Raw genomic sequence first — 25,694 nt, forward strand, 5'->3', positions numbered from 1 at the left:
GAGCGCTCCCTGGGTGGATCCAGTTGCTGAAGGAGGACCAGAATTTTTTTTAAAGACAGTTTGGAGCCAATTGTAATTATGAACAGGTTCATCAGGCTTCTGTGTGCAAGCCTGACTTTGATTCCAGTCTGCAGGCTTGAGAAAAGCTGTTGAGGGCCATCTGGGTGGCTCTGGCAGTTAAGAGTCCAAATTTGGCTCACCTGTCCTTGCTCTGTAGAGGTTTCTAGCTAGTGTGCTGGTATCTTGCCCACAGCTAGGGGTTTGTTTCTCTAAAATCCCTTCAGGATGTTCCCTTTTGGCTAGCTTTATCCTACATTTGGCCTGGCACTCACCAATATATGTGGCCTAATTGATAAAAATCTGCGAGACCAGGTAGAGAAGTTTGAATAACTATGTTAAACTCTTCAGCAAACCCAGGAGAGTCTTCAGTTACTTTACTTTTTGTTTTTAATGTTTATTTATTTATTTTGAGAGAGAGAGAGAACGGAGGAGAGAGGGTGGGGAGGGGCAGAGAGAGAGGGAGAGAGTGAGAATCTCAAGCAGGTTCCGTGCTGTCAGCACAGAGCCTTACATGGGGCTCGAACCCACAACCCTCGGATCATGACTTGAGCTGAAATCAACAGTCGGATGCTCAACCCCCTGAGCCACCCAGGCGCCCCCAGAAGACTTAACTTTGAAGGGCCAAGTTTTAATAGGTTCAGGAGAGGAGGGAGAGGGGAGAGGTTCAAAGGAAAAGGGAAGTTTGGCAGAAAGAGGAAAAAAGCACTGGGCGTAAGTAGCTGCTGCGTCTGCAGACAAAGAGGATGGGGAAGGGGCAGGAGGCCTCAGAAGCCATTGTGACTCCTGTTAATTGTTGGTTTGCCTCAGTTAACTTAGAAACAGTATTTTTCGGCGCGCCTGGGTGGGCCCGTCAGTTAAGTGTCGGTCTCTTGATCTCGCTCAGGTCATGGTGTCCTGGCCAGTGAGTTTGAGCCTTGAGTCGGGCTCCATGCTGACAGTGTGGAGCCTGCTTGGGATTCTCTCTCTCTCCCTCTCTCTCTGCCCCTCCTCTGCTTGTGGGTGCTCTCTCTCTCTCTCAAAATAAATGAATAAATTTAAAAGAGAAATAGTATCTTTCTTTTCTTTTTTGTAACGTTTATTTATTTTTGAGAGAGAAGGTGTGAGCAGGAGAGGGGCAGAGGGCGGAGGGCAGTGGGGGACAGAGGATCTGAAGCAGGCTCAGCACTGACAGCAGACAGCCTGATACGGGGCTCGAACTCTGAAACCATGAGATCATGACCTGAGCTGAAGCCAGACAGTCAACTGACTGAGCCACCCCAGTGCCCAAAATAGTATTTTTCAAAGAGGCAAATTTAGAATCCCGAAAACATTTGGGAGCCTCAAGATACCATTTAAAGTAGGCATCCCAAGGGGTGCCTGGGTGGCTCAGTTGGTTGAGCGTCCGACTTCAGCTGAGGTCATGATCTTGCGGTCTGTGGGTTCGAGCCCTGCGTTGGGCTCTGTGCTGACAGCTCAGAGTCTGGAGCCTGCTTCAGATTCTGTGTCTCCCTCTCTCTCTGCCCTCCCCTGCTCATGCTCTGTCTCTTTATCTCTCAAAAATAAATAAACATTAAAAAATATATTTTTTTAAATAATAAAATAAAGTAGGCATCCCTGGGGCGCCTGGGTAGCTCAGTCGGTTAAGTGTCTGACTTCAGCTCAGGTCATGATCTCACACCCTGTGAGTTCGAGCCCCGTGTCGGCAATGCTCTGTGCTGACAGCTCAGAGCCTAGAGCCTGGTTCAGATTCTGTGTCTCCCTCTCTCTCTGCCCCTCCCCTGCTCATGCTCTGTCTCTCTCTGCCTCAAAAATTAATAAAAATAAAATAAAATAAAATAAAATAAAATAAAATAAAAATAAAGTAGGCATCCCATTCAGAGTATCTCCCTTCCCTTCCCTTCCCCTCCCTTCCCCATAATGGCCATTAAAGTTCTAAATTACTTTTGGTTAAGTCAGTCCATTTACTTATAAATGAGCATGTGGAGAGACCATAGTTTTTATTTTTATTTATTTTTTAAATATTTTTTTTAACGTTTATTCACTTTTTGAGAGACAGAGACAGAGACAGAGCAGGGGAGGGGCAGAGAGAGAGAGGGAGACATAGAATCTGAAGCAGGCTCCGGGTATTGAGCTGTCAGCACAGAGCCTGACGTGGGGCTCGAACTCTCGAACCTGTGAGATCATGACCTGAGCTGAAGTTGGATGCCCAACCAACTGAGCCACCCAGGTGCCCCCCACCCTTATTTTATAAATTTTTTATTGTTTCTTTATTTTTGAGACAGAGAGACAGAGCATGAGGCGGGGGAAGGGGAGACACACACACACACACACACACACACACACAGGCAGAAACTGAAGCAGGCTCCAGGCTCTGAGCTATCAGCCCAGAGCCCAACTGGGGGCTCGAACTCACGAGCCATGAGATCATGACCTGAGCCAAAGTCGGATGCTTGACCAACTGAGCCACCTGAGACCATAGTTTTTAAATGTTTGTTTATTTTGAGAGAGAGTGAGCACAGCAGAGAGGCAGAGAGAGAGAATTCCAAGCAGACTCTGCTCTGTCAGCATAGAGCCTGACGTGGGGCTCAAACTCACAAACCGTGAGATCATGAGCTGAGCCGAAATTAAGAGTTGGATCCTTAACCAGGTGAGCCACCTGGGTGCCCTGAGACCATAGTTTTCAAACTTAAAACCAGTAGGGAGGACATTCTCAAAGCACTTATGATCCCTAGGATCCCATTTCTTAGAGGCTTTTCTCTAGAGCAAAGAGAATAATCCCTAAACAGCACACTTTCAGTGGGAACAGCCTGGCTCCAGAAGGAATCAGACCAAAGGCCAGCATGGTTCCAAAAGGAACAGTCTAGTTCCAAGTGGGAGTCGGACTGAGGCCAAATGGGTTATTCTCAGAAAAAAACAAGGCCTTGAAACAGACACTGAACAGCATTGAGAGCTCGAACAGAGAGCAGAGCTTGGAATCCAGGAGAAAATTTCCCCTCACACTTCAGGGTGGGTAAGAAAGCACTGAGCTCAGTTGGCGCTGTGGGTACGAGTACCTGCTTGCCCAACAGCCTCAGATTTGTTGGGGGTGTTCCGGGCCTCACTTCTGATCACCAAGTAATGTTAACCTTAAAGATAAAACTGCCACTTTTTTTTTTAATTTTTTAAAAAAATATTTATTTATTTTTGAGACAGGGAGAGACAGCATGAACGAGGTCAGAGAGAGAGGGAGACAGAATCTGAAGCAGGCTCCAGGCTCTGAGCTGTCAGCACAGAGCCTGATGCGGGGCTCAAACTCACAGACTGCGAGATCATGACCTGAGCCTGAGTCAGATGCTTAACCGACTGAGCCACCCAGGCGCCCCAAACTGCCACTTATTTTATCCGTGAAAATGGGTTTATTTGGGAATAGCAGGGAATTGCATCCCGGGGCAAGAAAGCTCTGTCAAAAGCAGAGGCAGGTCTGCAAAGCACAGGCTCTTTAGGGAGGAAAGGGGGTGAGGAGGAGGGGCTGTTGGCAACTAAAAGTCCTGAGGCAGGCAGAGGCAGGAAAGCAGTAGCCACCTGGAAGGTTCCTGGTGGGTGCGTAATTGACATGAGAGCTCCCTCTGCTGGCCGCCAGACTCCATTCTAAATAAGGTTTCGTTTTATTAATTTTCACACTGTATTGTCTATTGCTGTGTATCACGTTACCCTAAAAGATAGAGGCTTGAAACAGCAGACATTTGTTATCTAACAGCTGCTGTAGGTCAGGAATTCAAAAATGGCTTAGCTAGGTGGTTCCCGTTCAAGTTATCATGTGGTTGTGTTAGGATAGCCAGGGCTGCATCAGCTGAGGGCTGGACTGGGGCCGGAGGACCTGCTCACAAGCTAGGTGTCCCCAGCTCTCGCCCATGGGCTTTTCCATAGACTCCTCAAGTGCCTCAGCATACTAGCTAATTTCCTCCAGCCTCAGAGATCCAAGAGAGGGCAAGCAAGAGGCTGCATGACCTTTTATGACCTAACCTCTGAAGTTATCCACTGCCGTTTCTGCTTTTGTTTGTTTTCTGTTTGTTAGAAGTGAGTACCTAGGGGCTCCCGGGTGGCTCAGTTGGTTGAGTGTCTTGATTTCGGCTTAGGTCCTGATCTTGAGGTTTGTGAGTTTGAGTCCCACATTGGGTTCTGCACTGACAGTGTAGAGCCTGCTTGGGATTCTCTCTCTCTCCTTCTCTCTCTGTCACTGTCCTGCTCATGCTCTGCCTCTCTCAAAATAAATAAATAAACTTAAAAAAGAAGTGAGTAACTAAATCCAACCCATACTGAGGGAGAAGTGGATTAGGCTCTACCTTTTTTTGTTTTTAATTTTTTTTAACATTTATTTATTTTTGAGAGAGAGATGGAGTATGAATAGGGGAAGGGGCAGAGAGAGCGGGAGACACAGAAGCCAAAGCGGGCTCCAGGCTCCGAGCTGTCAGCACAGAGCCCGACGCGGGGGTCAAACCCACAAACCGTGAGACCATGACCTGAGCCGAAGTCGGACGCTCAGCCAACTGAGCCCCCCAGGCGCTCTCTAGGCTCTACCTTTTGAAGGGAGTTTCAAAGTATTCCATACTTTGTGATATTAATTTTGTAGGTAATAATGAACATTTTACACTTTCCAGTTGTTCGTTGCCAGTACAGACATACAGTTAATTTTGACATTGTCCTTGTATTTCACAGCCTTGCTAAATATACTTCTTTATTCTAGTATCTCTATTGTAGATACCTAAGGATTTTCTTAAGCTTATTTATTTATTTTGAGAGAGACAGAGCACGAGTGGGGGAGGGGCAGAGAGAGAGGGAGAGAGAGAATCCCAAGCAGGCTGTGTGCTGTCAGTGTAGAGACTGACTCGGGGCTCAAACCCCCGAACTGTGAGATCATGACCTGGGCTGAAACCCAAGAGTTGCCTGTTTAACTGACTGAGCCCCCTGGTGCCCTCCTAAGGATTTTCTACATATCTTCTACATACCTTTCTACATGCTTTCTGAATCTAAAGAGTCTTACGTTTTCCTTTCCAATTTGCATGCTTTTTGTTTCTTGGCTTAGTGCACTGGCTGGGACCTCTAGTACAAGGTTGAACAGGATTGGTGTCCCTGATCCTAGGAGGAAAGTGTTCGTTCTCTTCCCATTAGGCATGATATAGCTGAGGAATTTTCCTTCTATTCCTAGTTTTCAAAGTTTTTTTGTTTGTTTAATTTTACAGAGAAAGTGCAATTGAGGGAGAGAGAGAGAGAGAGAATGAATGAGAATTTTAAGCGGGCTCCACGCTCAGTGTAGAGCCTGATGCAAGGCTTGATCCCATGATCCTGGGATGGTGACTTGAGCTGAAATCAAGAGTTAGATGCTCAACTGACTGGCCACCAGGAGCCCCAAAGTTTGTTTGATTGTTATCATGATCAGATGTTGGATTTTGCCAAATGCATTCTCTACTTTTATTGATTTGATTGTATTTTGATTTTTAAAGTGTTAAACCAAATTTTTATTCTTGAAATATACCTGACTTGGTCATGACGTATTATTCTTCTTACATATTGCTGGTTTCAATTTGATAATAATGTTAAAAGGATTTTTGAAGCTATTCATAAATAAATTGGTGTGTAGTATTTTTTTTTTAATGTTTGTTTATTTTGGAGAGAGACAGGGTGGGGGGGAGTGGGGGAGAGTACGTGCACACACAAGCAGGCGACGGTGAGGAGTAGAGAGTGAGGGAGACAGAGGATCCAAAGCAGGCTTCATGCTGTCAGCACAGAGTCCCATGTGGGGCTCAAACTCACAAACTGTGAGATCATGACCTGAGCTGAAGTCAAGATGATTAAGCCACTGAGCCACCCAGGCGCCCTGGTATATAGTATTCTTAACTTGTTATGTCTTTGGTTTTAGTGTCAGGGTAATAGTGGCCTTACAAAATTACTTAGGGACGTGTTCCTTTCTCTTCTATTTTTAGAAAGGGCTTTTGTAGATTTGGTATTATTTCTACCTTAAGTGTTTGATGTAATTTACCAGTGAAACCATCTGGGCTTAGAGTTACTTTTTTGGGAAAGTTTCTTACTGTAAATTTAATTTCTTTAATAGATACAGGGCTATTCAAATTTTCTGTTTCTTCTTGAATTCATTTTGATAATTTGTTTCATTCAGGTAATTTGCCCATTTATCTAAGTTAAACATGGCAATTTTTTTCCATACAAGGCCAAATGGTAAATATTTTAGGCTTTTCAGGTCATGTGGTCTCTGTTGCAGCTACTTAACTATGTTGTGGTAGCACAAAACAGCCATAGACAATACATAAACAAGCTAGTATAGCTATATTCTCATAAAACTTCAGTTATAGTAACATGTGGTAGACCAGATCTGGTCTATCGGTTATAGTTTGTTGACCCTTGACCTAAGTTGTTGAATTTATTGTCATAAATTGTTCAGAACACTGTCATTTTAATCTTTTTAATGGTCTGTAAGATCTGTAGTGATGTCCACTTTTTCATTCATGACGTTGGTAGTTTTTGTCTTTTCCTTTCTTGATCAGTTGAGTAAGAGTATCAATTTTATTGAGATTTTCAAAGGAACAGCTTTTAGTTTCAACATTTTCCTCTGTTTGTCTATTTTCTATTTAATTATTTTCTGTTCTTATTAGTATTGTATTTTACTTACTTTGGGTTTAATTTTCCTCTTTTTTATTGCTATTACTACTACTACTACTACTACTACATTATTTTGTTTTGTTTTAAGTAAGCTTCACACCCAGTGTGGAGCCCAAAAAGGGGCTTGAACTCACAACCCTGAGATCAAGACCTGAGCTGAGATCAAGAGTCTGACGTTTAACTGACTGAGCCACCCAGGTGCCCCAATTTTCCCCTCTTTTTTCTAGCTTCTTAAGTGGAAGCTTAGGTTATTGATTTGACCTTCTTATTTAAACTTTCAAAGGTAAATATTTCCTTCCAAGCACTGCTTTAACTGCATCTCACATATTTTGATATGTTATGTTTACATTTTCATTCAGCTCAAAATATGTTCTAATTTCCATTTTGATTTCTACCTTAGCCTGTAGGTTATTTAGAAATATGCTTTAAAGCTTCCAAATATTTGGGAGTTTTTCTAGATATATTTTTGTTATTGATTTCTAGTTTAATTCCATTGTGGTTGGTAAACATATTCTGTGTGCTTTCATTCCTTATGAATCTGCTGAATCTTGGATTATGTCCCAGCATATGGTCTACCCTGGTAAAATAAAAAAAAATTTTTTTAGCTTTTACTAATGGAAAATTTCAAATGTCTATATATGTAGACAGGATATAATGGTCCCCACATATTCATCACCCAACTTCAACAATTACCAACTCATGACAGTTTTGTTTCACCTAAACTTTTTATGTTATTTTGAAGCAAATCTCAAATATGTCATTCACTCTGTAAATATTTTTTAAATCTTTTTGTAGAAAGAAAACTTTTTTTTTTTAAGTTTTTATTTATTTTGAGAAAGGGCATGCAAGCAGGGGAGGGGCAGAGAGAGGGAGAGAAGAATCGCAAACAGGCTTCGTGCTGTCAGCACAGAGCCCAACGTGGGGCTCGATCTCACGAATTGTGAGATCATGACTGGACCAAAATCAAGAGTCTGAGGCCTAACTGACCTAGCCGCCCAGGTACCCCCACATTACAAGTTTATATGGGGGCTTCCAGGTCATATATAGGACCACAGGAACTTTACCTCCTTACTCTTACGTTTGTATCTTTTTTCTCCCATGCCAGGAATCTTGGTTCTCTGTGAGCCAGGATGACAGAACTGTTATCTTACAAGTGATAGGTGTGAGCTACTTATCTGTTGCATCCCACAATAAGCCTAGGATGGTCTTAGGGTAAAAATACCAGCTTCACTGCCAGTAACATGATTATTGCAAACAGGATGTGGGGAACCTCCATCCTGCCCCAGCAGTTCTCGGCAGACTGGCCTGCCTCGTGCAAGGGGGGGTTTGGAGCTGGCCCTTTTCCTCCTCTTCCTCTAGTCCCCCGTGCCTTTTACTTTGTTTGTTTGTCTGATTTTCTTAATGCGGAACACCTGGGTGCTCAGTGGGTTAAGTGGCCAACTCTTGATTTGGGCTCAGGTCATGGTCATACGGTCAAGAGTTTGAGCCCCGCGTTGGGCTCTGTACAGATAGCGTGGAGCCTGCTTCGGATCCTCTGTCTCCCTCTCTCTGTCCTTACCCCACTTACACTTGCTCTCTCTCTCTCTCTCAAAAATAAATAATCGTTTTGAGAAGGAAGACAGAGGATCCGAAGCAGACTCGTGCTGACGGCACAGAGCTCAATGTGGGGCTCGAACTCCCGAACCGGGAGGTCATGACCTGAGCCAAAGTTGGATGCTTAACCAAGTAGACTACCCAGGCACCCCTACTGTTTTTTTCCCTTAATTGTGGTAAAATGTACGTAATATAAAATTTAACATTGTAACCATTTTTAGGTACAATTCAGTAGCATTGAGTACATTTGCAATATTGTGCAGCCATCATCAATATCCATTTCCAGAACTTTTTAACCAACTGAAACAGAAACTCTGTCATTAAAAAAAAATTTTTTTTTGATGTTTATTTGTTTCTGGGACAGAGAGAGAGACAGAGCATGAGTGGGGGAGGGGCAGAGAGAGAGGGAGATACAGAATCAGAAGCAGGCTTCAGGCTCCAAGCGGCCCGATGCGGGACTCGAACTCATGAAACGTGAGAGATCATGACCTGAGCTGAAGTTGGACACTCAACCGACTGAACCACCCAGGCGCCCCAGAAACCCTGTCATTTTTAAACAATTCCCACCCCTGTCTGCCAGCCCCTGACAACCACCATTCTTTCTGTCTCTGTCTCTGTGAATTTACCTATTCCAGGTACTTCATAGACGTGGAATCCTACTACATGTGCCCTTTGGTCAGATACATTTGTAGCATGTATCAGATTTTCCTTCTTTTATTATGACTGAATACTCCCTTGTACGTATATACCACATTTGGTTTATCTTTTCTTTTGTCAGGGGACATTTGAGTTGTTTCTGCTTTTTGGCTATTGGGAATGATGTTGCTGTGAACATTGGTGCACAGATATCTGAGTCCCTGTCCTCAGTTCTTTTGCGTGTATGTCCTAAAGTGGACTATGCCACCATGTTTACAAGGCAAGTGTGGTAGAAGTTACATTGTCACGTTGTTCATAATCCTGTGTTGCAAAAGTTGGAAACGATGTCAGTCTTTCTGTTGCAGAGTTAGGCCAGATGCAGAACTATGTGCTCTTGTCTGTGTGTCCCGTCACCCAGGTCCTGTACCCCTAGAAGAACAGTGTTCTTGCTGGCTTCAGGCTCATGGGGATTCTGCTGTTTTATGTGTCACCTGTCCCCTGTATCATGTCCTTGAGTTTTTCTGACCTCCATTGTTGCATGGACACACCGTCTTGCCTTCCTCTCTGTTCACCATTCTTGCCTCCAGCTTCCAGGAATCTGTATGCTAGTCATGAACTCCCTTTCTCTCTGATGCCCCTCTAGTTCTCCCACTGGGTTTATGGGGGGGGCGGGGTCTCACCCTGGGCACGTGTGTGCTCAGATCCGCACATCTCTTGCTCTAAGGCTGTGTGGCCCCCATGCCTCTTCCACCCCTCACGCCCCCAGCTTCCCTTACTTCCGAGGCGCAAGGGTCATTGTCTGTTGGGGAGAGGTTTGAGTCAGAGCAGACCCAGGGTTACAGCGTTGTGGTTTTGCCCTTATTGTATCTGACAGACTTTACTCTCCAGATCTGCATGTTTGGGTCCTGGCCCATTGGAGGGACTAGGCTAACCGAGGCTACATGGGACAGTGTGGCTGCTGAGGGACTGGAGCCTGTGTTGGCCTCCAGGTGACCTGGAGCTTCTGGAAGTCCTTTCTGTCTCCTAGCCAAGAGCTGGCTTTTCCCTTCAGTCCTCAGTGAGCCTCTTTTCAAGTGCAGATGCCTCCAGCCAAGTTTCTTTCATTAGGGCGTCTAGGCCCCTGACACCTTGCTGTTAGTTTATTCAGTTTATTTTGGAGCTGGGTGGCAAAGGGTGAGGAAAGGGGAGAGGGAGGCTTGGAGCCTCTGGTTTCTGGGGAGAGGCCTGCCGGACTCTGGCCCCTCGTAGGCACTGCCACCAGAGCTCGCTGTGGTCCCTGCCTGTGTCTAGAGCCTGCTCTGGCCCCCGGGGCCTCACTCCCAGGACCCCCTCGCAGGATTGTCACACGGCAGTTGTGACTGAGCTGAGTGAAATTTCATTCTGTGGGTTAGAATCCCGGAGAGCTTGCATTTTGTCTGGCTCTACAGGTCTGTGTCATGGTAGGGGGCTCCGAGGAGCACGGAGACCGCTGAGAAAGGATGTAGGCCCTTTGGGAGGGTCTCAGAGGAAGCTGAGACCGGGTGAGTTAGTCCTTGATGGGAGGCCGGGGAGCCAGAGAGGAGATGGGTTATAGAGCCACAGCATGTAGGACACCTCGTACAGGCTCAGGGACCAATAAACGGACCAGTGGAACAGAGTCGAGAATCTAGAACGGCCTCAGATGTGTGGGAACTTGCTTTATGTCCGAGGTGGCGCCACAGAGCAGTGTGCGGGGAAGCAGCCACCACACAAGCGGTGCTGGGACAGTTGGCGGTCAGGACGGAAGAAAAGTGAACTGGAGCGTGTACGGCCCCATAACGGACTGTTACAGTCATAAGAGGCCAACCCCTCAGAGCCACAGAGCTCCGACTGGATGTGTCGTGCTCCCGTGCCTGGAAGGTGTGCGTGGACACATAGGTAGAAAAACCACACCCGAGGTAGCGACGGCCAGAAGAGTGAGGGGAGGCCCTGACCCTGTCCTGATGGGGTAGCGCTCGCATGGTTCTGTCTCCAGTTTAGGTGTGTGTTCGGTGTCTTCTGTATTTGTATCACACTTCACCGTAAAAAAGACTGTTCGGAGGGGGCCCCGACACACTGGGGGAAATGTTGGAAGCCTGTCCGTCCCGGGCCCAGGCACGCACGGCTGCCATGAGATCCAGGCTGGCCGCACAGTGGTGGGAGGGCGTCCCGCCGGGGTGACGAGCAGGGCTGCCGAGTGCTGGGGTGGAAACCTGTGCAGGCCCTGAGTCCAGGGCGTCTGGGCTGTGTGTCTGAGCCCTGGCCTTCCGTGGGGCTGTCGGGACCATGGGGGTGCTTCATGCAGAGGTGAGGGGGTTGAGGTTAGCGTTTTCAGTGCCCTGGGGCTGCAGTGTGGAGACTGGCTGGAGCTCCAGCTGGGAGCAGAGCAGCACCTGTGAAAGATACAGACCCAGTGGGAGTCAGGGCCCAGGGGTAGCTCCGGCCTTGCCTCTCGGGGCCTCCTCTCCCCTCCCTGGCAAGAGGGTCCAGCCACGCCGTGGGCCATCCCATGGGCCATCCCGTGGGCCTCCCCACTCCTGCTGTTGCCTGCTTCCTAGTTCTCAAACTCACCAGATGTCTTCCCTCTGGGCCTTTATGCTGACCCTTCACTCAGACTGGTTGCTCCTTCCTGCCCATGGGATGGCACCTTGTAAATGGTCATCTAGCGCCCTTCCCTTGAATGCCAGCCTGGAGAGGCAGGAGCTGGACTGCCGCTTGTGGAAGAAACGAGTGAATGAGCAGGGAATGTGGGCTTTCTGGAGCCCAGGTCTGCCTTGGTAGCCGTTGTGGTGGCAGGGTTGTTGAGCCATGGTGGGGTTGGCTAGTGCCAAGGACGTAACCAGAGCAGGCACTCCCATCCTGGGGTTCTCCTGGGTGGTGGAGGCTGGTACCAGGGGAGTCTGAGGGACCGGAGGAGGTCCCAGGCCCCCCAGGCAGTAGCACAGGCAGAACTGGAGTTAGGTCCACCAAGGGGCTGCCCGTAATGGGTCCCTGAGACTGTGGTGGGAGACAGGCAGAAGGACAGAGGAACAGGCATATGCCACTCTGAGAGATTAGGACATGGAGGAAGGACGCTTTGAGAGTAGGAGGCCGTTAACCCCATTCCTGTGTTGGCTTTGAGAGACTTCAAAGCCTAGAATGACAGGTGACCGTGGCACAGTGTGGATGTGGCTCCTCCCCTGAGAATCCTCTGGTGCCCTGGGCCAAGTGAGGATGATGATCCCCCCAGCCTCACAGAGCAGGTCTCTGAAAGTCATCCTGATGCTGTGACAGGCGAGAGTTATGTGGTGGCCGATCCCTCCCATTCTGTTGGAGTGATCCTGGGGGTTCCCCACTGCCAATGGGGCCAGGTGCTCAGGGACCCATGTGTGCCCTTGACCCTTGAGCATGCGCTTCCTGAAGCTTCAGGGAGATGGACATCGATTGAGCATTTGAGCCCACAGCCCAGTGTCCCAGTTGGCCAGCTCTCCTGGGAATGTCCTGTACAGCCATGCCCCTGGAGCAGGTTCAGTGTGGGACCCGGGCACGCTTCCTCTAGGGCAGTGCCTGCAGTGGGGTGGCTGTTGGAGGATGTGGGTACCATTCCGGGACAGCCACAGGTCCCCTGTGCCTTCCCCAGCACGGGTCTCAGCTCTTGAGGGAGTGTCTCCCTGGTGGCTGATGGCCTGGCGGGCGGGGCGGGACACCTTCTGTGGATGACGTGAGGGGGTCTCGGAAGGTCTTTGGCCCATTTGCTGTTTGGCGGAAGGTTCCCTTTTGCTTTTTAGTAGTTCTTCTATCGATTGCTGGTTATGTATTGCCAACACCACTTCCTTCTCCAGGCCATCCTCTTTTCACTCTTTTTATTTTTAAACATTATTTGGAGATCACTGCAGGTTTATATTCAGTTGTAAGAAGCAGTTCAGAGAGACAGTCCCCTGAAGACGTCTGGGACACTAGCATCCACACTGATTTTTCCAGTTTTATGTGCACCTGGATGTGTGTGCACACACGTGTGTGTTTACTTCTGCGCATTCTTGTCACACGTGTGGGTTTTTGTCACCACCAGAATCAAGGTGCAGAGCAGCTCCACGACAAGGACCCTGTGCTGCCTGGGTAGCCATGGCCATCTTCTCCCTCAGCCCCCACCCCACACCCTAGGATCTGACCACATCGAGGGTATTTTATCACTGGGATCACGTGGGGTGTGACTGTTAGGTGCCCAGTGCCCTTGAGACCACCCGGGCTGTGTGCATCCATAGTTGGACCCTTTCATTGCTGAAGAGTGTCCCATGATGTGGGTAGACCAGAGTTCCGTTAACCATTCACCCATTGAAGGGCTGGGGTGTTTCCAGTTTGGGGCTATTACTAATAAAGTTGCTATGAAGTTCGTGTTCGGGTGTTTGTGTAAACTTGGATGTCATTTCTCTAGGACAAATGCCCAAGAGTGCCCCTCCTGGGTCCTATGGTAAACACACATTTACTTTTTGTAAGAAACTGCCGAACTGTTTTCCAGAGTGGCTGTGCCATTTTACCTGCCCATCGGCAGTGTGTGAGACCCATTTTCTTTAAACCCTTGCCATTCAGATAGACGTGCGGCGATATCTCACTGTGGTTTTAATTTGCATTTTCCTGATGGCTGATGCTGTTGAAGATCTTCTCATGGGCTTTTTTGCCATATGTATATCCCCTTCAGTGAAACATCTGTTCGTACCTTTTGCCCACTTTGTTTCTTTTTTTAAAAAAAAATGTTTTAATTTTATTTTAGAGAGTGCAAAGGGGAGAGAGGGGCAGAGGAGAGTTGGGGGAAGGGGAGGGGAGGGGGGAGGGGAGAGGAGAGGAGACAGGGGAGGAGAGGAAAGGAGAGGAGAGGAGAGGAGAGGAGAGGAGAGGAGAGGAGAGGAGAGGATCTCATCTCAAACTGAGTACGGAGCCTGACAAGGGGCCCCATCCCATGACCCTGGGATCGCAACCTGAGCTGAAATCAAGAGTCAGACACTCAACTGAGTCACCCAGACGCCCTGATACAATTATTTTTTACATGACTCTTGTATTTACCAATATTCTTCTGTTTTAATTAATTTCAATAGTTTTCCTAGAGGATCTTTCAGGGCATCTGGGTGGCTCAGTCTGTTGAGCATCTGTCTCTTGATTTCAGCTCAGGTTCGTGATCTCACATCGGACTCTGCACTGACAGTGTGGATGGAGCCTGCTTGGGATTCTCTCTCTCCCTCTCTCTCTCTGCCCTTCCCCCTGCTCATGCATGCTCTGGTTCTGTCTCTAAATAAACATTAAAAGAAGAAAAAGACCTTTCAGGTTTTTATCCTACACAATGCCATTTGCACATAATGAGTTTTTTCCACCCTTCCTATCCTTATTCCATTTCTTTCTTTTTCGTGCCCAGGTGCACTAGCTAGAAGTTTAGTACAAATATGACTCGAAGTAGCGATACAAACGTCTTTGTCTCATCCAGCAGGTTTGTTGTTTTTCAGCTAGGTTGGGATGGACAGGACCCAGAGGCAGGAGAGAGCTGATGGTGGAAGACGGGTCCTAGAGAGGTCCACGGGGCATGGGTCCGGGTCTTTGCTGTGGGGTGAAGCACTGTGGCGGGGGGCCAGCGGCAGGCGGATTGTTGGGCCAGGTGGACATCTCTGTCTAAAGGCTTCTGTCTTCTCATGAAACGTGTCAGCAGCTGAGCATGAAAATATGGGAGAAGAGGCAAGAGAAGCTGTGAGATTTCTGGAAGAAGTAGTGCCATGGAGTGTGTGGGGCTCCCGGTTGGGTGGACGCTGGCCACCTGGACGGTGACACAGTTCATCCAAGACAGAACAAAGGAGACAGAAGTTTATTGAACACACTGCAGCAGGCAGGACAGCAAAGCGGAGACTGTCTGTCAGGAGCGGGGGGGGGGGGGTGTGGGGGGAGCTGTAGCTAAGTCAGGGAGTGAGGAGGTATGGAAACTATAGAATTTTCTTTTGGTAACTGCCAGGCTGTCAGTAACCCACTGTGGTCAGCTAGGACCTGTGGCTGCTTTGAGGTGGGTCGTGAGGGGCCTGTTCGTACTCAGCCCCGTGGGTGGTCGCCATGAGTGCCCTTACTTACTCAGGCTTCCATTGCTCAAGCCTGCTGCCTAAAAGCAGCCTCCACAGAGTGGGCCCTGCGCTTGTCTGATGTGTGGCCTTTAGTCCCTGGCTCTGCTGGTTCGTTCGGAGCTGGGGCAGTGGTGCTGGACAGGCCGGGCTTCCCATCTGGGCGCTGTAAGTCAGGAGGACCACAGAGTGTGTGATGGCTGAGTACGGCCTGAAGCTGCAGATGAGGACGTGGGGGCTCTGCAGTGCTAGGGTCAGCAGGACTGAGCTGGGGCAGGTGCTGGTCTGAGAAGGGGGTGTTGAGCTGAAATGCCAGAGTGGGGGTCAGGGGACAGTTACTGGTGGTGACAGGGTCGAGGGCATGATTGGGGCAGAGGGCGAGGCCTTTGGCAGGAAGAAGAGGTCGAGACTGAGGGGCAGGGCGTTGAAGATGGTCACGGGAATATTGAGACCACCAGGAATTCAGGCCTGGCGCGGCGGTGGGGCGATGCCCACAGCAAGGGCTGGTGTGGGTGGCAGGCACAGCTGATGGCTCACGTCAGCTGGGACTGTTATGGAGAGGAGGGGGGAGGGGGCTGCAGGCCACAGCGAGAAATGGGGCGGGGGGGGGGGTGGTGGCTGAGGTGGGGAGAGAAGGCTGGCGGGAAGGGAGCAGGGTGGAGGGGACCTGGGACTCCCAAGGGAGAGTGAAGGCCCAGAAACAGGGCCGAGGTCATTGGTGGCGAGGGTTTCAGAACTGGGGGATTGAGAACAGGGTCAGAAGCCCCCTCCTCGATGCTGCTCCCCTCATCCAGCCTGTCTCTGTGTTCCCTTCCATCTCAGCCGAGGTCTGAGGAGGTGGAGCCCCCACCGTGTCCTTGCCAGTTCTCCGAGGGGTCTTCTGCTGGGCTGGCAGTGGTGTCCTCACCTTTGTCTTCTGAGCAGTGGCAGGTGTATCCACAGGGAAGTATCTCGAACAGAGTGTTTGGTCTACAGCCTTTTATGCTCTCTAGAGGCCTCAGGTGTGTCCTTGGCCTCTGTGGTCCAGCCATGTGTGCTGTCCAAGCTCACATCCTACTGTTAATTATTAGGGAGGCGACTGTCTGACTGGATGTTTCTGATGGGATCTGTGTCCTTTGTCCCGTCAACTGCCTTGGACTTTGCCCCGCCACTTGACTTGAGGACCACTTTGTCATGTTTATTGTAAATATTTTGGCCAGCTGACCATGTGTTTTCTGGTTTTGTAGTTGTTGTTTTTTTTTTAAGTTTATTTATTTTGAGAGAGAGAGTGTGCGAGAGCAGGGGAGGGGCAGAGAGAGAGAATCCCAAGCAGGCTCTGTGCTGTCAGCATAGACCCCGACTCAGGGCTCGAACTCACCGACTGTGAGATCGTGACCTGAGCGGAAGTCAGGAGTCAGACGCTTGACCGACTGAGCCCCCCAAGGGCCCCTGTAAGGTTTTGCTTTGAGTTGCTTTGTTTTCCTGTGCATTTTGAACGTCTAGTGCAACTGGATTGATCAGTTTTCTGTTTTTGTTCCTGGGTTTTGCGTCCAGTTGAGAAAGGCTTTCCCCTTTGCTGGGATCACACAGATAACTCTTTCCTTCTTGTACTCCTGTGGCTTTAGTTTTCCTTAGGTCTGTGTCTCTGATGAGCCTGGAGTTGATTTTGGTGCGAGGACAGAGGTGGATCCTGCCCTCCATGGCTGTGTGTTGAAGCAGCCTCCCCCCACCCCTGCTTAGTGCTGTGTGGCCCTCCGTGCTCCCTGTGTGGCCCCCTGTGCTCCCTGCAGTGGCCCCCATGCTCCCTACAGTGGCCCCCCGTGCTCCCTGTGTGGCCCTCCGTGCTCCCTGTGTGGCCCCCCGTGCTCCCTGCAGTGGCCCCCATGCTCCCTACAGTGGCCCCCCGTGCTCCCTGTGTGGCCCTCCGTGCTCCCTGTGTGGCCCCTCGTGCTCCCTGCAGTGGCCCCCATCCTCCCTGCAGTGGCCCCCATGCTCCCTACAGTGGCCCCCCGTGCTCCCTGTGTGGCCCTCCGTGCTCCCTGTGTGGCCCCCCATGCTCCCTGTGTGGCCCCTCGTGCTCCCTGCAGTGGCCCCCATCCTCCCTGCAGTGGCCCCCATGCTCCCTACAGTGGCCCCCCGTGCTCCCTGTGTGGCCCTCCGTGCTCCCTGCAGTGGCCCCCCGTGCTCCCTGTGTGGCCCGCCGTGCTCCCTGTGTGGCCCCTCGTGCTCCCTGCAGTGGCCCCCCGTGCTCCCTACAGTGGCCCGCCGTGCTCCCTGTGTGGCCCCCCGTGCTCCCTGTGTGGCCCCTCGTGCTCCCTGCAGTGGCCCCCCGTGCTCCCTACAGTGGCCCCCCGTGCTCCCTGTGTGGCCCGCCGTGCTCCCTGTGTGGCCCCTCGTGCTCCCTGCAGTGGCCCCCCGTGCTCCCTACAGTGGCCCCCCGTGCTCCCTGTGTGGCCCGCCGTGCTCCCTGTGTGGCCCCCCGTGCTCCCTGTGTGGCCCCTCGTGCTCCCTGCAGTGGCCCCCATGCTCCCTACAGTGGCCCCCCGTGCTCCCTGTGTGGCCCGCCGTGCTCCCTGTGTGGCCCCTCGTGCTCCCTGCAGTGGCCCCCATGCTCCCTACAGTGGCCCCCCGTGCTCCCTGTGTGGCCCGCCATGCTCCCTGTGTGGCCCCTCGTGCTCCCTGCAGTGGCCCCCATGCTCCCTACAGTGGCCCCCCGTGCTCCCTGTGTGGCCCCCCCCGCTGCCTGCAGTGACCCCCCCCGTGCTCCCTGCAGTGACACCCCCCCCCCCCCCGTGCTCCCTGCACTGGCCCTCTGTGCTCCCTGCAGTGACCACCCCCGTGCTGCCTGTGTGGCCCCCCAGCAGGTGGACTCCCCCAGCCTCCACCGCCAGTCTCTTCCCCTCTCTGAACAAGGCCATGGGCGAGTGAAGCCATGGCTCCGGGCTCTTGTGGCACCATCTCTAATCCTCACCCAGACGTTGAGGGTGTGATGTGGTGAAGTAGTCAACAGGGGACTTTGGGTGCAAGCATGGCCTCAGTTTCCCTGTGTAGCAAAATGGAGCCTGCTGGAGGCGCTGTGGGGGTTATGCGGCAAGGCTGCAGAGACACTCAGGCCAGCATGGGTCTGTTCACGCTGGGCTGGGCTCTGGGTCCTGCGCCTTCAGCCATAGTCTTTGGGGATGGCCCAGTGGTGCGGGCTGAGGGGCGAGGGCTGTCCTCAGGCTCCTCTCGTCTTTCCCATCTCACTCCCACACTCTTGTGCAGCTTACCTGGGCACAGAGCTGAGACCTGGAAAAAAAACCACTCAGATTCTCTCTGACATTCCAGAGAGACTTGGGGGAAAATTTGTAGACGAGGCAGGAGAAGCCTTGCTTACCTGCCCCCCACCACCGTCCCGCACCCCCCCACCACCCTGCAATGTGGGTGTGGCGTCGTGGCCATTCGGTGGGACTCCACTAAGCCATCCTGGCCTCGGTGGCTCAGCTAAGGGTCAACGCTTCTACTTGTGGCAGCTGTTCCTGGACTGTGGCTGGGAGGGGACTGGGGGCCAGAAAGCTTAGGGCTGAGCCTGGAGGGGCCAGGCACTGGGCACTGTCACTCCTTGAGGGAGACTGTCCTGGCATCCGCATCCACTGCAGTGTTGTCCTGGGACTCCCCGGGTCACCTTAGGGTCACCGGGGCTCTAGAGGAGACAGTCGTCAGCCCGAGGCCCTCCCAAGGGAACATGGAGACTGCCCTTGGGCATCTAACAGCCAGGAGTGCCGCTAGAGGGGCCCACAGCACACCGGGGCTTCAGGAGGCTGGGGCCACCAGAGTTGGGGGCTGAGGACCCATGTTAGCTGCGGGGTTCTTCCTGTTGTGGCTTAGTTGGGGGGAGGGGGTGCTCTCCAGATCCTGCTCCGTGATGAATTCTCATGGATGGCCTTTAAAATGAATAAACCAGAAGACATGTATTCGGTTTGCACAGCTGATTGCTCTTGGTTTTCTGTAGGACACGGGCATCAGAATCTTTTTGTCTGTAGAGTGATGGGGTGGATGATGCCTTCTAAATCTTGCTAAACGTGGCAGTTGGGTGGTGGCTCTGGGACTGGCGCCTGTCCTCGCCTTTGAGAAGTAAACCTGGCCCCTGCCGCCCTGTGGGGCCTGTAGGTGGGCCACCTTCCTTGTGGGTGGGGCATCGTCACATCCTCTGCGGGCCCCCTCCCCTGCCTTGCTCCTTGCTGATGGTCCCTTGGGGTGGGCTGTTCAGGTCAGCTTCCCTGGAAGGCCCAGAGAGGTGACAGTCACACCTTGTGGCCAAGTGTGTGTGGGGTGGCCTGCTTCCTGGGGGTGGGGGGAGCATGAAGGGAGGGGCTGTGAGTGGCCAGGAGGGAAGGATAATCTCGCAGAAGACGGGCGCTCGCCGTGGTTTGTAGCTGGCACAGCCCTCGGAGCACTTCCAGGAGAGCCCAAGGAGACCGTGACTTTGTGCAGTCAAGCCTGGGGCAGATAGGTCAGTGTGGCCGTGGGGACCAGGGTCAGAGCCTGGGGCCTTGAGAAACTTGCGGAGAACAACTCCCTGGAGGGGCAGCCTCGCGGGGAAGGCTCCGTTGTGGCTGTCAGCACAGCGGTCCTTGCTCTCTGCTCTCAGCTGCACTGCCCTTTCTGGGAACTCTGAGCGAGCCCCCTCACCCCCTGCCAGGAATGTTGTCCCATGTGTCCCATGGCGCTGGCTGGGACAGGGCAGGGCTAGTGTTCTTCCCTGCTGGCCTGCCCCACCTGGAGCCAGCCTTGATGTGTTTGTTTCCTGTTCCTCCTCCACAGGCTGGTGGATGCCACCTGCTGTCTGCAGCCTGATCAACTGCTCTTCCAAAAGGAGGCCCTCCTGAAGACATAGTCGCCAGGCCTGCCGTGCCCTTGGTACCCTGGCTGCTCACACAGTCTCACTCCTGGGCACTGGGGGCCGAGACCCCAGGACTCTGAGGGCACGCCCTGCCCCGGTTTCTCTGTGGCTGCGGGGCCCGCCTTCTGGCCACACCCCCCTGTTAGCACTAACGTACTGACCCTGGAAGAGTGAGGGAGAGGGGAGGGGAGGCCAGGCTATGGCTGCTCCCAGGCCCCACCCAGGATCCTAAGGCCTGGAAGGTGAGGGGGCTTCTGGAACTCCCAGGGGCCTCTGCCCATTGCCCTGCCCCCGCTTTACCCTCATCCAAGTGCCAGGACGCTGCACCTCTCTTATCTAGGTAATTAGCTTCAGACCCTGGACCGAGGCTGGCCAGGTCGTGGGCTGCTTCCCACAGGCTGTGCACCCTGACCCCAAGAGGGAGGTGAGGCCCTGCCCATTGAGTAGCTGAGGTGCCGGGGCTCTTGAGAGGCAGGGAGAAGGTGCCCTCCCACCCTGCCCTTTCTGCCCGGGCCTGGTCACGGCGTGGGGCCTCGTGACCCAGCCTTGCCAGGGGCGGAGGGCACCACTGAGCCTTGGGGAGGGGATGCCCCCAAGGGTGCCAGTCCAGCCAGCTGCCCCACCCCTTAGGCCCAGTCTGGCCCCGGTGCTCCCCCACCTGGTGCCCCGAGCAGTCCCCCGGGCAGGCGGCCCCCGCCATGGCCGAGCACCTGGAGCTGCTGGCAGAGATGCCCATGGTGGGCAGGATGAGCACACAGGAGCGGCTGAAGCACGCCCAGAAGCGGCGTGCCCAGCAGGTGAAGATGTGGGCCCAGGCTGAGAAGGAGGCCCAGGGCAAGAAGGGCCGCCAGGAGCGGCCGCGGCCATGGAAGGAGGCAGCCAGCGGCCGGCCACAGAAGCGGGTCCTTTTCCCTCCCAGCGTTGCCCTCCTGGAGGCTGCTGCCCGAAATGACCTGGAGGAAGGTGAGCATGGCTGAGCCCAAGGGAAGACCCTGTCCTCCACCTCGGTCCTGGAGAGATCTGCGGAGGGCACGGTGCTGTCCTGCGGAGGCCCCGGGGCTGGCCTGGTGTCCTCGGGCGCTTGCTCTCAGTGGTCGGCCACTTGAGGCTCACCAGTGATGGCGCAGCACACTGGGGTGCTGCTGCAGGGGTGAGGCTGATGGGATTGGGCAGGGGCATCGGGGAGCCCACAGGAGCTCGGGGCAGTGCTCGGGGCTTGGCTCAGGTGGGCTGGGAGTGGCCCATCCTCTTCAGTGCCTCTGGCCAGGGTGCTGGGCGATGACCAGGAGAGGCCTGGCCACCACCTGCTTGGGCCCTGTCTCCACCTGTGTAAAGGAGGGCGGCCACGCCCACCTCAGCAGGTTAGAGTGCGGGGCTGGGGGTCCCCGCAGGCCAGCCCTCTCGACACCTGCCTCTGCCCATCTTTGACTTCTTCCTCCCCATCAGGACCGCCCTGGCCAGTGACAGGCTCCTCGTTCCTCCCCTGCACCCTGTGTGCTCATGGCCCCTCTGCTGTCCCTGAGGGGCTCCTGAAGGCTCGTCCTGCTGTCCTCCAGGGCAGAGGCTGGGGTGCAGAGGGCAAGGAGAGGCGGGCAGTGCCTCAAGGCAGGGGCGGTAGAGGAGGGCGTGGTGGGTGTGCCGCTGGCCCAGGCTCAGGGAACTGTGGGAAGTGGGGTGCATCACCCTGCTGCCCATGGAGCATATCTGGGAAGGCCAGGCCAGTAAGGAGGTCTGGGATGACCTTGGTGACAGGCTAGGCCCCAGATGGGACCACTGAAGAGTGAGGACAGGGATCAGCTCTACTGAGGGAGACCTTGGAGGGGGTGGGCCTGGATGCCTGGGGCCCACACTGCAGGCTGCAGCTGGGCAGGGGGCCTGTGCTCACACGGGAGCCTGAGGGCTGGGAGTTCCCTGATTCAGGAGGGGTGGGTCCTGCTAGGTGCTGGGGGCAGAGGGCTGCTGTGTATGCCCACCTGGGGCCGACAGATACTCAGAGCCCCAACTCTTGAGCCCTCAGCCTGGACTCGGGTGTCCCTCTTGCCACCCACACCTCTGTCTTCCTCACCACTCTCTGCTCCCGGCTGCGGCACTGCAGTCCGCCCAGGTACCTGGCGCCCGGGCTGAACAGTGTTGGCCTGGCAGGACCCCTAGCCCTGCGTCCTGACCACGCTTCCCGCCCCCTTCTCACAGTCCGCCAGTTCCTCGAGAGCGGGGTCAGCCCTGACCTGGCCAACGAGGATGGCCTGACGGCGCTGCACCAGGTCAGCCACGCCGAGGGTGGGGAGGGAGAGGAGGGGGCGCTGGCCGGGGCGCTGGCCTCAGGCTGTGTGGTTCGTAGAGCTGCATCGATGACTTCCGGGACGTGGTACGGCAGCTGCTGGACGCCGGGGCTGAGGTCAACGCCCGTGACAGCGAAAGCTGGACACCCCTGCACGCCGCGGCCACCTGTGGCCACCTGCACCTGGTGGAGCTGCTCATTGCCCGGTAGGGCCCCGCTGGTGTGGCCAGAGCTGGGGAGGGGCTGCAGCCAGGCCAGGGGGCAGGGCCTTCCTCGCAGATAGTAGTTCTTCCTGAGACACGAGCCTGTTGTCCCCTCCACAGGAAGCACACTTGGCCCTTGGCCTCTTGTGTTCCCTCTCACCCTTGCTTACCCTGACTTCATGCTGGTGGAGATCAGGGCCTGGGCAGAGGCTGCAGACACTGATGCCAAGGGGACAAGCGTGTGCCCAGGGCAGTGTGGTTGTCTGCCCGGCAGGCTGTCGGCCTGGGCACATCCTCCTGCCGAGCACTCTTAGGGGTTTGGGAACTCCTTGAGGGCAGGCCTTGACCTCTAGCTCCGGTCCTCCCTGGGGTCTGCCCAGAGAACTGCCACTCTGGGCAGAATGATGGGGGTGGCAGTGGTGAAGACGGAGGTGGGGCCTTTGACAAGGAGGGCGGAGCAGGGCAGAGCTGCTTCGGACACAGGCCTTGGTGAACAGAAAGGGGCATCCAGGAATCCCCCCATAGGGACCCCTGTAGTAGAACAGACGGTCAGGGGCCCAGGCTGTCCTCGGAGTGGTCCAGGTGCTGATGGTGGGTATGTGGGCGGGTGGCAGTCTCTCCCCTCCACACACAGATGCCACAGAGTAGGAGGGATGGCTGTGCACAGACAGCCCCTCCCCCCTCCCTGCTCCTCTCCACAGTGAGCACCCACTTTTGTGTTCTGGGCTCCCTTCAGCTCCCTGTCTTTCCCTGGGGCCATGTTCCTGCCTGAGCCCCGTTCTCTGCAGCTGTCTTCTGTCATCTGGGCTCTCCTCCCTCTGTCTTTTGCTCCCCAAGGCTTCTAGAGTCCCAGCAGTGCCCCCTGGTACGTGGGCCCGTCGTGTAGGTTGACAGGGACAGATGGGCGTCAGGAACCTGGAGCTCAGACGTGGGTGGAGACTGGGGGGTGGCCTGCCTGGCGTGAGTACAGGATCCAGCGCTGAGGTCCACAGCCAGATGGTCCCAGGGGCACCGGGGGCCTGGGTCTCCTCCGCATTCAACCCACACTGTCCAGGAGAGCGGCCCTAGGCCGAGGGCCTCAGCAGAGGGTGGACTGGAGGCCTCCGTGGGGGAGAAGCGTTCTGTGGCCAAAGCCCCTGTCCATTCTGCTTGCAGTGGTGCTGACCTGCTGGCCGTCAACACTGACGGGAACATGCCTTACGACCTGTGTGAGGATGAGCGGACGCTGGACTGCCTTGAGACAGCCATGGCCGACCGCGGTGAGTCCGGCCCCACCTGCCTGCCAGGGTGCCCGGGTGCCGGCTCTGAGCCCCGCTGCCTTGCAGGCATTACCCAGGATGGCATCGAGGAAGCCCGGGCCTTGCCGGAGCTGCACATGCTGGACGACATCCGAAGCCTGCTGCAGGCAGGGGCCGACATCGACGCCCCCCGGGACCACGGGGCCACGCTGGTGACGAAGGGGCCACGTGGGTTGCAGGTCGGGAGGTCGCTGCTGGAGGGGCGTGCCGGGGACTCAGGGCCGGGCGGTGTGCCTGCAGCTCCACATCGCTGCTGCCAACGGGTTCAGTGAGGCGGCCACCCTGCTGCTTCAACACCGAGCCAGCCTGAGCGCCAAGGACCGGGACGGCTGGGAGCCGCTGCACGCGGCTGCCTACTGGGGCCAGGTGAGCGCCGGGGGCGGGGGCAGCCGGGCCCCGGGCCGGTGGCTGCTGCCTCTGAGGCCTTCAGCAGCCCGGCCTCGCTGGCCCCTCAGGTGCACCTGGTGGAGCTGCTCGTGGCACACGGGGCCGACCTGAACGGGAGGTCTCTGACGGACGAGACACCTCTTGGTGAGCTGGGGCCGCCTCTGCCGGTTGTAGAGGGGGGGTGAGCGGGCACCGGTGACCACCCACTTCTCCCCAGACGTGTGCGGGGACGAGGAGGTGCGGACCAAGCTGCTGGAGCTGAAGCACAAGCACGATGCGCTCCTGCGCGCCCAGGGCCGCCAGCGCTCTCTGCTGCGCCGCCGCACCTCCAGCGCGGGCAGCCGGGGGTGAGCGCGCGGTCGACCCCGGTGTCCTACCCTCCGCTGGCAGACCCCCCTCCCGCCGCCCCCCACCCCCCACCCCCCGCCCCCGCCGGCGGCGCTCAGGCGCCAGCTGGAGCTCTGGGCAGTCTGCGGGGCAAGTGACAGCCTTTCCCCCGACCCTCCCCCAGAAAGGTGGTGAGGAGGGTGAGCCTGACCCAGCGCACCAGCCTGTACCGCAGGGAGCATGCCCAGGAGGCCATCGTGTGGCAACAGCCACCGCCCACCAGCCCAGAACCACCCGAGGAGGACGAAGACGGCCAGACGGATGCAGAGCTGCGACCCACGTCCAGCGAGGTGAGCCCTGCGCCGTCCACCTCCGGCATGCTGGCTGGGGGCCTAGGCCCTGCCCTCTCTGGGTGGTGACATTGGTGACTCCCTAGCCGGTGGGAGCAGTGTCCCTGTGCCCATAAACTGGGCTAGCGTGCCAGAGGGGCGGCTCCTGCCCCCACTCTCATTTCTGCCCCCTGACCACCGTGCATGCTGGGGCCCAAGGCCAAGGGAGGCCAGAGAAGGCCTTCCTGATGGCCTCTGGGCCTACGCTTCCCCAACAGGAGGAGGACCCCGAGTTGGCCAGGCCACACAACGGCCAAGTTGGAGGCACCCCAGGGCGACACCTGTACTCCAAGCGGCTGGACCGGAGTGTCTCCTACCAGCTGAGCCCCCTGGACGGCACAGCGCCTGACGCCCTGGCCCGGGCCAAGGCCCACCACACCCTGGCGGAGCTGAAGCGCCAGCGAGCTGCTGCCAAGCTGCAACGGCCCCCACCCGAGGGGCCCGAGGTCCCGGAGTCCGGCCTGCATGTGGACGCCGAGACCCCCCAGCCCGAGCGCAGCTCCAGGGCTGGCGGAGATCCGCCCCTGCTTAAGCTCACGGCACCCTCGGAGGAGGCCCCCACGGGGAAGAGGCCGTGCTGCCTGCTCATGTGAGGGGCTGACACGGAGAGTGGTGAGGGTCCCGTTGCCAGGCCCAGCCAGAGGCTGCCTCGGGACCCTGCTCCGGAGACCCCAGTGTGTGCCCGGTGCTGCTATTCAGGGGCGGCCGGTGCAGGGCCTTCCCTGTTTCCCGCATCTAGGATGCCAGCGTCTTCGCTCAGGGATGAGCCTGTGGCAGAAGCCATCCTGGGGGCTCCTGGCTGCAGTGACCTAGTTTCATCCTGTGACTCGATAAAGGGCTGTTTTGCCACCTGCCTTGTCGTGTGTGTCAGCTGGGCCGCTGTCCCGAGGGTGGGGAGCTGCCGTGTTGCTGTTCCTGGGTGTGCCTGTCCCTGTTCAGGGCTTGTAGGTGCTTGTGGCTGCCTGGC

General features: G+C 55.0%; 1 protein-coding gene across 3 annotated transcripts in view; it reads left to right on the forward strand.

The window, feature by feature from the left end:
• The window catches only part of PPP1R16A (protein phosphatase 1 regulatory subunit 16A), a 40,439-nt gene extending 14,858 nt beyond the window's left edge, over positions 1-25,581 (forward strand). For all 3 annotated transcript variants that reach the window (XM_081792165.1, XM_081792164.1, XM_081792166.1), the window contains 10 exons: positions 19,767-20,808; positions 22,036-22,106; positions 22,184-22,329; positions 23,482-23,585; positions 23,652-23,776; positions 23,865-23,990; positions 24,080-24,155; positions 24,229-24,358; positions 24,523-24,688; positions 24,946-25,581. In XM_081792165.1, coding sequence (XP_081648291.1) covers positions 20,544-20,808; positions 22,036-22,106; positions 22,184-22,329; positions 23,482-23,585; positions 23,652-23,776; positions 23,865-23,990; positions 24,080-24,155; positions 24,229-24,358; positions 24,523-24,688; positions 24,946-25,320 — 1,584 coding nt within the window. In that variant the 5' untranslated portion in view covers positions 19,767-20,543 and the 3' untranslated portion in view covers positions 25,321-25,581. The remainder of the gene's footprint in view (positions 1-19,766; positions 20,809-22,035; positions 22,107-22,183; positions 22,330-23,481; positions 23,586-23,651; positions 23,777-23,864; positions 23,991-24,079; positions 24,156-24,228; positions 24,359-24,522; positions 24,689-24,945) is intronic.
• Positions 25,582-25,694: the final 113 nt, after the last annotated feature.

This window comes from Panthera onca, chromosome F2 (assembly GCF_046562875.1).
Source record: "Panthera onca isolate mPanOnc1 chromosome F2, mPanOnc1 haplotype 2, whole genome shotgun sequence".
Classification (NCBI taxonomy): domain Eukaryota; kingdom Metazoa; phylum Chordata; class Mammalia; order Carnivora; family Felidae; genus Panthera; species Panthera onca.